Source organism: Meleagris gallopavo, chromosome 30 (assembly GCF_000146605.3).
Source record: "Meleagris gallopavo isolate NT-WF06-2002-E0010 breed Aviagen turkey brand Nicholas breeding stock chromosome 30, Turkey_5.1, whole genome shotgun sequence".
Classification (NCBI taxonomy): Eukaryota; Metazoa; Chordata; class Aves; order Galliformes; family Phasianidae; genus Meleagris; species Meleagris gallopavo.
Window position 1 is genome coordinate 4,519,128 of NC_015040.2, and position 13,757 is coordinate 4,532,884.

At 48.1% G+C, this 13,757-nt stretch overlaps 2 protein-coding genes across 2 annotated transcripts; one reads left to right on the forward strand and one right to left on the reverse strand.

The window, feature by feature from the left end:
• On the forward strand, nt 1-3,126 carry TICAM1 (toll like receptor adaptor molecule 1). The gene has a single exon (XM_010725088.3). The coding sequence runs from the start codon at nt 1,032-1,034 to the stop codon at nt 2,877-2,879; it is 1,848 nt and encodes a 615-aa protein (XP_010723390.1). The 5' UTR covers nt 1-1,031; the 3' UTR covers nt 2,880-3,126.
• Nucleotides 3,127-5,900: 2,774 nt separating this feature from the next.
• On the reverse strand, nt 5,901-10,297 carry FEM1A (fem-1 homolog A). Its single transcript, XM_003213312.4, has one exon. The coding sequence runs from the start codon at nt 9,840-9,842 to the stop codon at nt 7,794-7,796; it is 2,049 nt and encodes a 682-aa protein (XP_003213360.1). The 5' UTR covers nt 9,843-10,297; the 3' UTR covers nt 5,901-7,793.
• Between the last annotated feature and the right edge of the window lie 3,460 nt (nt 10,298-13,757).

Below are 13,757 nucleotides of genomic sequence, written 5' to 3' on the forward strand. Positions count from 1 at the left end.
CGGAGGGGCGCAGTGAGAGCCGCGAGCCGTTTGGGGCGTTTCGCTGAGTCACAAGGCGGAAGGGTATCAACGAGCTACAAATGTCCTGCTCTGCTCTTTCGATGCCTGGCCTTTTATTCCTTCCTTCCTCCCACCGACTGTTTCACTGAATCGGTTTTCGTTTAAAGAGCCACTAACTTCCTCAGGTTCAGCTTGAGCTCATTCATTAGGCAATTCGAGAATTTTTCTGAATGAGAAAAACAAATTTAAATTTTAGACTTTCCCCAGTTGAGAGCTATTTGTAAACACTCCAGTTTCCTTTATATGCAGAAAACTGTTCCACCGGGCTCTTTGTGGAGCTGCAGGTCTGCTATTCAATCTAACCCAGCTCAGCCAGCATCGGTGAGTGCTGCAGTTTAGGAGAGCCCAGGGATTAGATATGGAAGGAGATCACACCAATGTCCACAGTGACGTGAGACAGCCCAAGAGCAGATGTGTGGGTGTTCTTGGCCTTCCTGGGGTTTGAAAGGGCTTTATTTCCCAGCTTGCCACTGCAAAGAGCAAAAGAAGCTGGAGGGGCCCTGGAGGAGACGAATGCTTAGCTTTTACCCAAATACATGATCAATTTAGCAGTGACTTTAAAACAGTTGTTTATAATGTGAAATGAATGTGAAGAACTTACTCTTTGCTTAATAACAGAGTTGGAATTATGTGTGTAGCATGTCACGTGCACTGGCATATTTGTAAGCAGTAAACATGGGGAAAAAAAAACAAACAGAGCTCTGAGTCCTGGGAGCCCTCTGCCCCATTGTTTCTCAGTGTGTTGTCCCATGTTCTTCTCATAGGTTCATTTGCTCTGCTCTTCAGGACAGTGACATCTCACTTCTGAGACGAATCACTGAGCTGCAAAAAGCTATTGCTTGCACGGCACAGGAAGTACAACCAGGACATTGCAGAGCACTGCAGGGAAATAAACCTTGAACCCAAATGCTGTAATATGCTTTTTCCATTCATGCTGCTCCAGTCCATCATCTTGGCCACCAGCTGATGAGATGGCACATAGTGCTGAGGTCCAGCCAAGCTTTGAGGACATTTTTAATATTAACAGGGATGCTCAGGGGGACACAGTCAATAACATCCCGGTTGTAGATCAGGAACGATGTGGCTCAGCTATCAGCACTGTGGATTCAGATAGTGAGTTTCGGACACTGAGATCTGATGTGAGCACAGGATTTCTCCATATGACCAGCCCAAACAGCATGGTGAAAAGTTCCCCAATGAAGATTAGAAACACCTCAGACCCTTCAGGCCCACAGACCTTGCAATCCTCAGGGATCTCCAATTCCTTCACCAATCTCCTGATCAGTCAATCGCCAACAGCTATTTTTTGCATGCCGACTCCTTCCTGTGAGTCCAGTCAGCTGTGTGAAGAGAGCACCAGTGATACTGGACAGCCTGATGGAGAGAGACAGAGCCACAGCCTGCAGGAAACAGGCAGCCCCAGAAGTCATTCCACTCAGGACACAAATCCCCAAGTCCCCCATCTGGGGAAGACACTGCAGATCAGTTCCAGTTCATTTCTCCCTATTGTTGAAACACAGCTGCCCACACTGGGTGCTGTGGGCCAACCTGTTGAGAGTAATGATATTTCCAGCACAGTGATAGCAGAACCTCAGGTACCAAAAAAAAGCAGAGACCAAAAGCAAAAATTATCTACAAGTCTTCCCTATTCAAGAACGACAATAAATACTGGTCCTGCTTGCATACCCATAGAAGACTCCTACATTCCAGCAGGCACTTCCAACTCTGCAGCTGCTTCCACTTCAGTTTGTTCCTTTCCTCCTCAAACCTATTTTTCTTCAACCATTCCCCCTCCTCTTCAGAGCATTCCTTACAACGTACCATTTCCCACTCGCCTCCACTCATCCCCCTCTCCAACTGGCCCTCCTCCTTTAAAAACTGTGAAAGCAGCATTGGCACCAGAGCCCAAAGGTGAAAAGAAAAAGTTCTTCACTTTTGTTGTTCTACATGCTTGGGAAGATGAGCATATTGCCTGTCGCATCAAGGACCTGCTGGAGAACATGGGGGTTCCCGATGGTGCCACATTCTGCGAGGACTTCCTTGTTGCAGGACACAACCAGCTGACTTGCTTTCAGGATGCTATGGAAAACTCTGCTTTCCTTATCCTTCTGCTGACCAAGAACTTCCTGTGCCACCAGTGTATGTTTCAAACAAACTCAGCTCTGATGCAGTCCATCCAGCGACCTTCCAAGCACAACTCTGTCATTCCTTTTGTACCTAAGGAGAATCCATTGGAGCGGAGTCAGATTCCCAGCATGCTCAGTGTGCTGGTGGCTTTGGATGAGAACTCTCCTGTGTTTGCCAGGACAGTGCAGAACACCTTTACCCCCGAGAAAATCAATGAAAGGAAGGCCATGTGGTGCCAAATACAGCAAGTCCAAGAGCAGAAAAGGAAACGAGAGCTATATCAGGATCACTGCCAAACACTGCAAAACTTAGGTGTTCGGACCCGTGGCTCCCTTCCCCAGATGTCTCCATCAGCAGTGCAGCTGAATCAGTCAAGCCTAGAGCAGCTGCTGGAACAGCTCCTGCCTCTCCAGTTATCCCAACAGTGCCATCCCCCATCATCTGTCTCTGCTGCCACACACCCACTTCTTCGGGCTGGTTATCCCACATCTGCTCAGCTGGGTCCCTCTCCTTCCCAACCACTTGATCTCCCATCAGGTCAGCACTACAGGACTGCACATCCAGGAGGTGCCCATCCCATCATCGTTCAACATGCTCAAATGGTTCAGATTGGGAACCACAACACAATGCATGTGGAAACTGCTGCACCAGGTCCACAGGACAGTGGGGAAGAATCCAGGGAGAATGCTTAATCAGAGATGAAGATCAGCCAGAGCCACCCACTCTTCATTTCAAACCCTAGACTAGAGAGATTCTGCTGGAAAAGGGACTATTCTGATTTCTTGGAGCACAGGAGAAAAATGCCTTCTTTTACAAAGAGGTTGTCATTTCCTAAGACTACTATCCATTTGCTTATTTTCCTTTAACCAAGAAAACAATTTTCTTGATTTTCTGAGGATTAACTGAAAGGTTTGATAAATAAATTTTAATTAATTTATATTTGCATTTCTCCAGTTGTTTCCTGTAAAATCAGAAAAGGGACAGCTGGGGATATCTCTGTATGTCTGTAGCTCTTAAGCGGACAGGACTGGGAGATGGCACATCTGGAATATGTTTCATAATCCGCTGCTGACCAAGTCATTTGAGGGAAAATCTTCTGAGAATTCTTTGGGGAGTCACTGTGGCCTCCTGTGAAGGTGCTCTGCACTGCAAGGCCACACTGTTTTCATTTGGCTGCCCTCTTTGCTCATGGTTGCAATGTGGCCTGTTCATATAAGTGCCTACTTTGTGTGCATGGCACGCTCCCCTTGCTGCTGTGCAGCATCATTTCCCCCAGCCTCACATCAGACCTGGAAAACTTCATGAAACTTGCTTCAAAAACTTCTGAGAGGCTGTAGGCCTATAGCCTGAGGCATCAGGAGATCACTATTCTCAGTTCTCTCCTGAAACTGCAAAGAGACGAGCTTTGTGTTTGTGAGACAGAATTCCCACATGCCCCTAGAGGCATGGTTTAAGAAAAATATTTTTGTTCTTAAGAAAACTCTGTTAAACTCAAAGGACCAAGATTATACACCAGGTATGAGGCTGAACAAGAACGTTACAGTAAAGCTGTACTTTGGGGAAAAAACAAAACAAAACAACAACAACAAAAAACTACCAAAGGTAGAATGCAAAGGGGCAAAATTTGGAGAAAGTCTGAGAAAGCAGAAGCTGTGGGTTCTCCTTTAACTGTTTTTAAAAGTTCAGAGATGGGATTAGGCCCTGCCAGACTGGCTGTTACACATAGAAATATGCTCTACTGAGATTATTCTTTCTTTTTATGTTACCACCTTTGAGGGAAAAGTTTGACTCAAAACCAGAAGTGCTGAGCAGAGAGTGGAGGAAGGCCAGTGACATGGGAGATATTCTGCAGGATCTGGGCAATGGCTCTATGAGACAGACCTCTACTAGGCTTTTAGCGCAAGGATGGCATCTGAAGCACAACGCCAACCTGCTTGCTCAGCCTGATGGATGTTGCCATGGCCATTTGCTTGTTCTGTCAGCAGAGGTCAGACCAAGGCCACCAGGCATCTAGAAACTCCTCTGCCAAAAAGGCCCAAAGTAACAGCAGCAGACTCCAGAGCCTACTGGCACTGCTTCAGGGTCTGTGCAAGCTGTAGGAGAGCTCAACCTACTCCTCACCCTTGGAAGAGCCAGAGAACTACCAAGTGCTCATTAAAGACAGCCTTCAGGGCCAGTGCAATTGATACACAGCAGGTGACTCCCATTCCTGGTATTTCTGCTGATATTTGTGTGCTCATGTCACTCCGAATACTTGCCCTGGTATGTTTCAAATCAAGAGAAGCCAGCGTTGTCTGGAAGCCAACAAGCAGGACTACTACAGGCGATTACGTACTATCCAAGCAGTATGCCTAGAGGGTGACAGAAGAGTCATGAGTCTGTTCATAGAATGTCTCTGTCTCCCTTCCTTGACCTGAAGGGAGGCTTAGCTCCTCCTGGGCCTCCTTGGCTAAGACCTAGTGCAAGACAAAGGGACTTGCACAAACCAAAGCCCTTTCTGTCCTGCTTAAGAGCTGCCATCAGTTGCTGGCTTCCAGCTCTGAAACAGTTTGGCTTCTATTTCTCACACTGACTCAATAATAAAGGATTAACTCATTTATGCTTTACAGAGCCTGCTGGAATTCTCCTGGTGGTTGCATGCATTCTTTCTAAAGATGATGCTATTTTCTCTTCTCCACATCACCTTTGTTAGAATAGGCACTGTATTACAGCAACACTGTCACATTGCAGTTGTGCAGCCACCAGGGCAGCACCTCCCGTCTGGAGAAAGCATATACATCATTCTTGCTCCACTTATTATGCTTTCTATAAATAAACACTATGCAAACCTGGTCAGCTGAAAGCTGCTCTAGTTTGTAAACAACCTTAACAGTCACAACAAGTTTGCTTGGAGTGGAGAAACAGAGAAAGACACAGCAGCAGGCAGTAAAACACTCTGCAGGGTGTTTTTTTAAGCTTATTGTGCACTGATTTCCAAGTGACTCAAAAGGAGTGACTGCCACACAACAGGCAAAGCCCTATTTCAACTGCAGCACCAGGTTCACTCACTCCACATTTTCAGGGCTGTCTTTGCTCTTGCTCATCATGGAAAGGAAGCCTGTCACTCTTTGTTTTCACCAAGAGAACATGCATGTGCTTGTGACCCTCTGATTTTTCCCCAGTTTCCCTGTGAAGCTGAGAAATGCTCAACAATGACCAAGATGTTGCAAATTATTTTTGAGGAACAATCAGTGAAGGAAAAAACTTTCAAATGTTTTATCCATGTTTTCCTTTCCTGCCCAGGGAAGGCTATTTTTGAAATCCGAATCCTTGTTGTGAAACTAGCTCCAGTAACTTCAATTCTTTTGTTTTGCTTTTCATCTCCCACTGATAGCTCTGGGGCTTAAAAACAAATTGATGACAGCCACACTGCACCCTTCTTCCTGTCTGTCCTGACTCTGTATAAGGCAGGTAATATCTGAGTCAAAAGATTATCATCCCTTCCTACTTCATTTACATCAAAAGACAAAGCAAAGTATATAAAGATATGTCATTCAAGTATCAGTGTTATCCTTTTCCAGGGGAAATGTTTGCATCTGCAGTGTAGATTAACTCTTCCCACAAGTAAATTCAGATGAAATGAAACAGAATTACCATATCCACAAGCATATCATTGCTATGAAACAAGGAGTTGAAAATAGAGGCTTATCAGCAAGAAGTCCAAGGCACTTACATTCTAGCAGCCATTTTTTTGTTTTATTATTTAAAGTTAAGAGCACTCAGCAGCTCACAAATTAACAAATTCCATTCCTGCATTTTAGATCAAGTGTCAGCCAAAATGAGGGGGAAAAAAATGCAGCAAAACTACATCTGAACATCTCAGTAAAAGTTAGAACTCCTTACTTTATAAATAGAAGTTATAGTTAACACTGCAAAAATGTAATGGCAGATCTCTAGTATCTTTAAGGGGCAGAGAGTATTGGATTATTGAGGCTTATGAATATGCTGCCTTATAAATACACATAGAGAAGCTTCAGAAGCATATAGTGCATGGCTATTTACCAGGGTTCTGTACTCCCAATCTTGACATTTCTCAAAGCTGAGGCAGCTGCTTCACCCTCAACTGCGCTTTTCATTCTGCCCTGACCAAAAAAGGAGCCAGAGGGCGCCAAAGTCCCTCCTCCTGCGAGAAGATAAACTGCTTGAACAGCACCATGTTTACACCAACACGGGTTCTGCTCATGGAGGCAAATACCTACCCCAAGACTACAAATTCAAAGAGAAAAAAAAGGTTGCATGCAGATTCTAATTAGAGAAATGAGCTTGCCTAACAGTAGCCAAATGAGATTTCAAATTCTATTCCTGATGTAGCACCGCCACCCTCAGTAAATATATGGAATCAGAAGCCAAAAACAGATATTAACAATCCACTTCATGTAGGTCTTCAAAATGGGATACTAACAGAGCCCCCTGGGTTGACATCAGTAATCTCAGAAGGCGCTTTTAACTTACATCTCTTTCTTCTTTCTTCTTTCATACAAACATGCCACACTCACTGTCTCAATTCAAAAATCCTAAGCACTACCCACACTCACACTTTAAGTACTTCCCATTCGTAAAAGGGTTTGCCAGAATACATCCTCAGAGATGGTTAAAAGTGCATAGGCTGAGCTCTGAAACTTGGCTATATTCATTCTGTACAGCTCAGTGTGATCACCTGCTGAGCTCTGGAGCTGAAGGACCCCATTTGGGAAAGAGAATTAATGTGTGCAGAATGGTCAAGGCAAAAGCTTGAATTCCACATTAGCATTTTGTTTCTGAGGTCACAGGTTTTCTTCCCCATTCCTATCAATATCTACCGATGAAACTGTAACCAGAACTGACCTTACTATATCTTACTTGGATTGAAGTAGTCTTGCAGCATAGATAGGGCCTGGCTCTAAAAGAGAAAAAATAACCCATATTTATGCACAATCATTGAAATCTTCAACATCAATTCCTACATGGCCAACCAAGGAAAAATGAAAACAAAAAAATAATCAGCATACCCAGCCCGACTGTCATGCAAAGCAACTACCTCAACAGAGAATAAGCCACTTTGCCATCAGACCAGTACTGTATCTAGTCTGAGGAGGGGGCAGGGAAAGAACTAGTTGGAAAATACTTTATTCCCCTCTTGCATTCCTAACTGTTCAATATTTGGGATGAAAAGGGATAGACCGCATATGTGACATGTAGCTGCTCCAAAGCTTAATGCTGTGTTAATTCTGCACTAATGGGAAAGGCAGCAGGTCCCAGGGATCTTCATTTTCTTTCCTCCTCATGATAAGATGGTTTGTATGGAAAAGGGCAGGGGCTGCAGCCTTCTCTGGATACAGTGCTCTATGGAGAGAGATATCTAGTACCTGAAGGTGGCAATGAAGGATAGCCATGAGATCTTGACCCTTCTCCTCCCCTACCCCTGCACACGCCAGCTTGATGGTGACAAGTAAGGACAAAGCTTGCAGCCCATCAACACAACAACGGCCTTTGACACCTAGACAAAGATGGCCTTAAGTTTTGGGCTGTGCTACTTCCTGGGGGCGAAGTAAGTGCCAGGAAAGGCTTGGGAGTTCAGCTCTCGCACTCTAGTGTAGTTCAATGAAGGCTTCCAGCTCCTCAGGGATGAAGCCCTTGTAGGGAATCTTGTGCTTGTCCAGGACACGAGCAGCAAGGCACTGGAGGGTGATGTAATTGAAGGGCTGCATCATGCTCTTGGAGAGCAGCTTCTCATCCAGCAGCTCGTAAGCAGTCTGCTTGAAGGCATTGGTGGCATCCATATGGGCTCCAGCCTCCATCAGTGCACTCATGATCAGTGGGCAGTTATTGCGAGCAGCAACATGCAGCGGGGTATTGTTGTCATAGTCACGGCTGTCTGGGTCAGCCCCACACTCCAAAAGCAAGTTAACAACATGGAGTGATGGGAACTTGCCCACTGGGTAGCGTCCCACTGTCGTGGTATCTTTGTCCACAGCCATATGCAAAGGGGTGAAGCCATTCTTGGCTCGAGGGCTGCACTTCAGCAGGCGGTAGATAGTTTGGCGCTTCTGGTGCTCCTGCTCTGGGGTGCACTCTACCTTTTCCAGCAGGAAGACCAGGTGGAGAATAATGGCCAGTGTCTTGGTGAACTGTGCCGAGTCAACTACAGGATCCTTGCCATGCATAAGTGCTCTCTCTACCTCCCGGACACCTTTGCTCAGTACTCCCATGAGATCAGAGAAACCTAGCTGGGTAGCTAAAGTGCCTTTGGAGCGGTCCTGAAGCACATAAGAGAAAAGCTCAGCAAAGGAAAGGAAACTACTGGCAGTCATAGGGCTGAGAGGTTCCAGATTGCCTTGCTGCATGTCAAGAGCATACTTCCACAAGTTAATACAGCGTTCAAAATTGCCCGAGTCAGCATAGACAGCCCCTCGATAGCGGATGTAATAGGAAGTGTCTGGGTGCGAAGGACCCAAGATGCGCTCTCTAATGAGTAGTGCCTGCATGCGCATCTCATCTGGATCAGTAATCAAGGCTTCTAGCTCCTCCAGCGAACTTACTTCTCGTGAGTAGTCGTATGCCAGCACAAGCTGCCGTGGTTCAGGTTTAGGCAGGTACTGCCCACCCTCGTATCGAAGCTCCATTGCCCTTCGCCAATACTTGTGGGCTCCCAAAAGGTCACGTTTCTTATCCACAAATGTAGCACCTAGCAACTCCAGTGCTTCCACAGCAGCCTCTCGAGTGCAGAACACATTAGGAACCTGCTGGTCATCCCGACTGGAAGCTGACGCACAACATCTCTCATGCTGCTCTTTGTCACAGCCCTCAGAAGTTTTCCGACCAGAACTGCAGCACCTCTGATGGCTCCCACCCAAAGCACAGGTCTCATTTTGGTTCCCTGCAACATCCTCTTCCTCCTGCTGCAGCCCTCCTTGGATGAGATATTCTACAATATTGGTATGCCCGGTGACACTGGCAGCCAGAAGAGGAGTCATGCCATAGCCATCCTTCTCCATGCGGGCTTTGGAGCGGAGCAGTAACTGCAGGATCTCCAGGCTGCCTGACTCTGCACAGTCATGCAGGGCCGTGTTCCCCTTCACGCTCCGGCGGTTGACATCAGCCCCTTTTTCCAGCAAGTAACGTGCAATCTCCCGGTGCCCTTTGTAGCAAGAAATCATCAAACAAGTGTGTCCATGCCGGTTCGCTACCTCCAAGTCAGCCCCCCGCTCTCCAACCAAGTAGCGCACAATCTCCAGGTGCCCGTCGAAGCAGGCAGCCCTCAGTGGTGTGGAGTTGGTCAGCGTGGTCTGGTTCACTGAGGCACCGTGATCCAAGAGGCTGCGCACCACCCCCAGGTGCCCAGCGGCGGACGCGGCCCACAACGGCGGGGCCCCCTCAATGGTTTCTCCATCGAAGTTGACAGATCCACCCTCTTCCACGCGGGCCCCACAGTGATCCAGGAGGTACTCCACCACCTCCAGGTGTCCGTGGCGGGCAGCGATCAGCAGCGGAGTGCTCCCACCCCCGGGGCCGTCACCTCCACCGGGCCCTGCTGTCAGCGCTTCCAGCTCCTCTCGGCTGCGGCTGCCCAGCAGCTTCTGTAGCAGCTTTAGCTTCCCATCGCGGGCCGCGTTGTACACGGCCGTACGCAGGTCCATGGCGACGGGGGCCGCGACGAACGCGTCGGCCACCTCCTGGCCATGGACCGGTTCCGCCTCCGCGGACCCAAATCGGCCCCGGGACGGGGGACGGGCGAGGGCGGCCCCCGGCGGAGAGGAGCCCTACGGGAGCGGAGGCATTCGGCGAGACGGCCCTTACCCGGCGGCGGCAACCTTCACTCTCTTCGCCCGGCCGCCATCTTAGGTTGGAACGCAAAACAAAATGGCGCCCGGACGGCTCCGGGGACGGAGCTGGAGGGAGATGATGGGAAATGTAGTCTCGCGCCCGGAAGGCAACGCGAGGGCTGCTTCGTAGGGACTCCGTCTCCCGGCATGCAGGGGGAAAGGGGCCACCACAACCTGCGCCGAGACTACGTGCAGGACACCGTGTGAAATGCAGTCCGAGCGAGGCACAGAACGCAACCCCTCCCCGCGGATTCCGGGAGTGCCGAGGCCGCGTTACCCAGCGCACCCCGCGCTCCGGCAGCGCAGGGGCTTCTGGGGGAGGAGGAGGGTGGGAAGCGGCGCTGGGGGTGGTGCGTGTGGGGCGGGGGCTACGGGGCGGCTGCAGTGAGCGCCGTGGTCTCCGTTCCACAGCGCGGAGTAGGCGGGGTCTTGCGGTGAGGGCCGCAGCTCTCCCAGGGAGAGGAGAGCGGCTGGCGGGAGGTGGGCCCGGCTCTGAGTTGGTCAAAAGGCGGGGGAAAAAAAAAGGTCGCTCTGTGCCGAGATGCAGTGAGAGCCCCCAGCGCGGCCTGAGGCCTCAGCTTCTGTGTAGAGCCGATAGGCTCTTGGCTTCCAAAACCCTTCTGTAACCTTACATGTACAAATTTCATTGGAGGTTTAATTTCTGCTTAGTTACTTGAAGTGATTGAACTCCAAAAGGCCAGAGCTGCACGGCGTCAGGCTCTGCGTTGTGAACTGCTTGGGGTTGGCAGTGCTGTGGATGGACAGGATCTGCCCGCGGCACGGCGCTGTCAGAGCAGCGCTCACAGAGCGCAGGACACAACGTCAGCTTTATCTGTGCCCGAATGGTGACGCGAAGCGAAGCACAAATATTTAAGGCCATAGACACCCTGGTTGAAGTTAGTAAAGCTTGGGTTACCGGAGGCTATTTTTAGGGCGCAAGCCAAATTTAAGTTGCTCAAATCTTTATATAGGGAATTGTCACTGTTGTGTTTTATTTATAGCATTCCTCTCCTTTCCTGGTAAATAAGATCAGCCTCATTATTTCTATTACCATTACTTGGTCTATCATTGTTATTGTTCAGTCCATCCATTCTTCCACCCGCTTAGGTCTTGTCTGGAATTACCTAGTATTATCCTGCTAACGCATGTTGCCTGCACACAGAATATCATTTTTGTTGCTTAGAAACTGCTTTTGCAGAACAGACAGCGTGGGCCTAATTTTCACTTAAGCAGCTGTTAAAGTCTCTGGAGCAGCAGGTGCTCAGCACTCCTGACAGCCAAAGCCAAAGTGTCTATGACAGAATTCCCACACAAAGTTGGGCTGCATGCGTGTGTGTCCTTTGCATGAGCAGTGTGCTTGGGGACAGAGCAGCTTCACGCTGAAAAGAAAACAAGCCAAATTTTCTGAGCACCTTGGATGTGCATGCTGTGCAAGTGCTGTGTGAGGACAGGAGAAGTGGCTGTGTGCACTGTGTGTACTGCTGTGTGACTATCCTAATGTTCCCTCTGCAAATCCACACCTGTGTTCACACGCTAAAAATTGTGTTTGCCTATGTAAATAGTTGTCAGCAGTGAGTTTGGACACAGGTGGTCCATTTTAATGGGGCTTTGTGTGTGTGCATGCACTAGCTGACTATAGAATCGTAGAACCATAGAATTGCTCAAGTTGGAAAAGACCTTAAAGATCATCAAGTCCAACTGCAACCTAACCATACTCCCCTAACTCTAACAACCCTCTGCTAAACCATGTCCCTGAGCACCACGTTTTTAAACATGTTCAGGGATGGTGACTCAACCACCTCCCTGGAAAGCCTATTCCAGTGCTTAACAACCCTTTCTGTAAAGAAGTTTTTCCTGATATCCAACCTAAACCTTCCCTGGTGCAATTTGAGGCCATTTCCCCTTGTCTTGTCACCTGTCGCTAGTGAGAAGAAACCAGCCTTGCTCTTGCTGTAATTACCTTTCAGGTGTTGGAAGAGAGCAATAAGATCTCCTCTCAGCCTCTTCTTCCCCAGACTAAATAGCCCCAGGGCATATTCTTCAACCCCTTCACAGGCTTTGTACCCTTCTTTGGACCTGCTCCAGCACCTGAATGTCATTTCTGGATTGAGGTGCCCAAAACTGAACACATTACTCGAGGTGAGGTCTCACCAGTGCCGAGTACAGCGGCAGGATGCTCCTGCTCACCACGCCATTCCTGATACAAGTCAGGATGCCATTGGCCTTCTTGGCCACATGAGCACATTGCTGGCTCATATTCAGCTGACTGTCCATCAGTACACCAAGGTGCCTTTCCACCAGGCAGCTTTCAGCCACTCATTCCCAAGCCTGTAGGGTTGCCTGGGGTTGTTGTGGCCAAACTGCAGGACCCGACAGTTGGCCCTATTGAAACTCATACAATTTACCTTGGCCCATTGATCCAGTCTATCCAGGTCCCTCTGTAGTTCCTTTCTCCCCTCCAGCAGATCAACACTCCCTCCCCTTCAATTGCACTATGTGCAACTGAACAGCTGAAAATGTGAACAGAACATGTACGTGCTTGGCTGCGACATGTACACAGGTCTGTATCCCTGCTGGCGAGCATGTGTGTGTGAAAGCTGCTGTTTTTGTGGCAGGTCAAGGCACAGACACAGGCGGTGTGACACTTCCTCTCCCTGCAATCTCTTTGTGTTGCTATGGTGATCAGATGCACTCACACTTTTATCTGAGGTATCTATTAACTAAAGCTTCCTATTCATTTTCCCTCCTTACAATGCATATGAAATTCACTGTAACAATAAGAAGCTTTTTAGCTCCCAAATGTACATCTGAGCCTTCCTCCAGTTCCTGGATGAGCTGTCAGAAACATCACAACACAGAAGTACGGCTGATTAAAATGTGTTGTGGTTTTGGTGGGTTTTTTTTTTTGTTTTGTTTTTTGTTTTTTGTTTTTTCCCCATGAATAAAGAAAATGCTCAGTAAAGACCAGAAGCACGGATATGAAATAGATGAGCCATGTACACCCTTGACCCAGCTGTGAGTGGATTATCTGGTCTGAGAGGTCACAGTACATGTTGGTGGCTGTGTTACATCAACTTGTCTTGTACTGATGTGCTACACTGGGGCAGGATTGGGCTGGGAGAGAGGCAGAAACCAGAGGCATTCTGATCAATTTCCCTTGTCACATTGGTTTTCCTGTTTCGTTTGACTTCTTTTACAGAAGTCACCACCAAAACAATCTCAAATCAGGGTCCTTCCCAGGATGCCTGGAGATATCACCCAGAGATGGATACTGTCTCCTGAATCAGACTGGCATCATAAGTGCAGCTCCCACTGATACAATACTGAAGAATAGAAGAGATCTGCATATAATGTCCCATCTAACACAGTGATCCAGTTGTGCATCTGGGTGAGCAGGTCTGTTGCATGGGGTGGTTCCTGCATCCTCATGAGGAACAGTCACTACTCCTCCTTGTCACAGCATCTGCCAGGAAACCTTCACAGGCTTCCTGGCACTGAAGTAAAGGACTGGAAGGTATCACATCTCTCATCTACAGAATATGTCCTCCACATGGCCCTGGAGGCTCCATGATTTTGACTTTGTAGAGTAATGCAGATAAAGCTCCAGCCAGTGTTCTAAGAATATAGAGGGAACTTAAATACCCATCAGAGGAAAAGAAGATAAAACATGAGATATTTTGACAGGGCTGCCAGAATTGTGTGGCAGGAGGGTTAATTTTTTTTTTTTTT

Coding starts and splice junctions, on each gene's coding strand:
- TICAM1 (XM_010725088.3), top strand. CDS start 1,032: ATGGCACATAGTGCTGAGGTCCAGCCAAGCTTTGAGGACATTTTTAAT.
- FEM1A (XM_003213312.4), bottom strand. CDS start 9,842: ATGGACCTGCGTACGGCCGTGTACAACGCGGCCCGCGATGGGAAGCTA.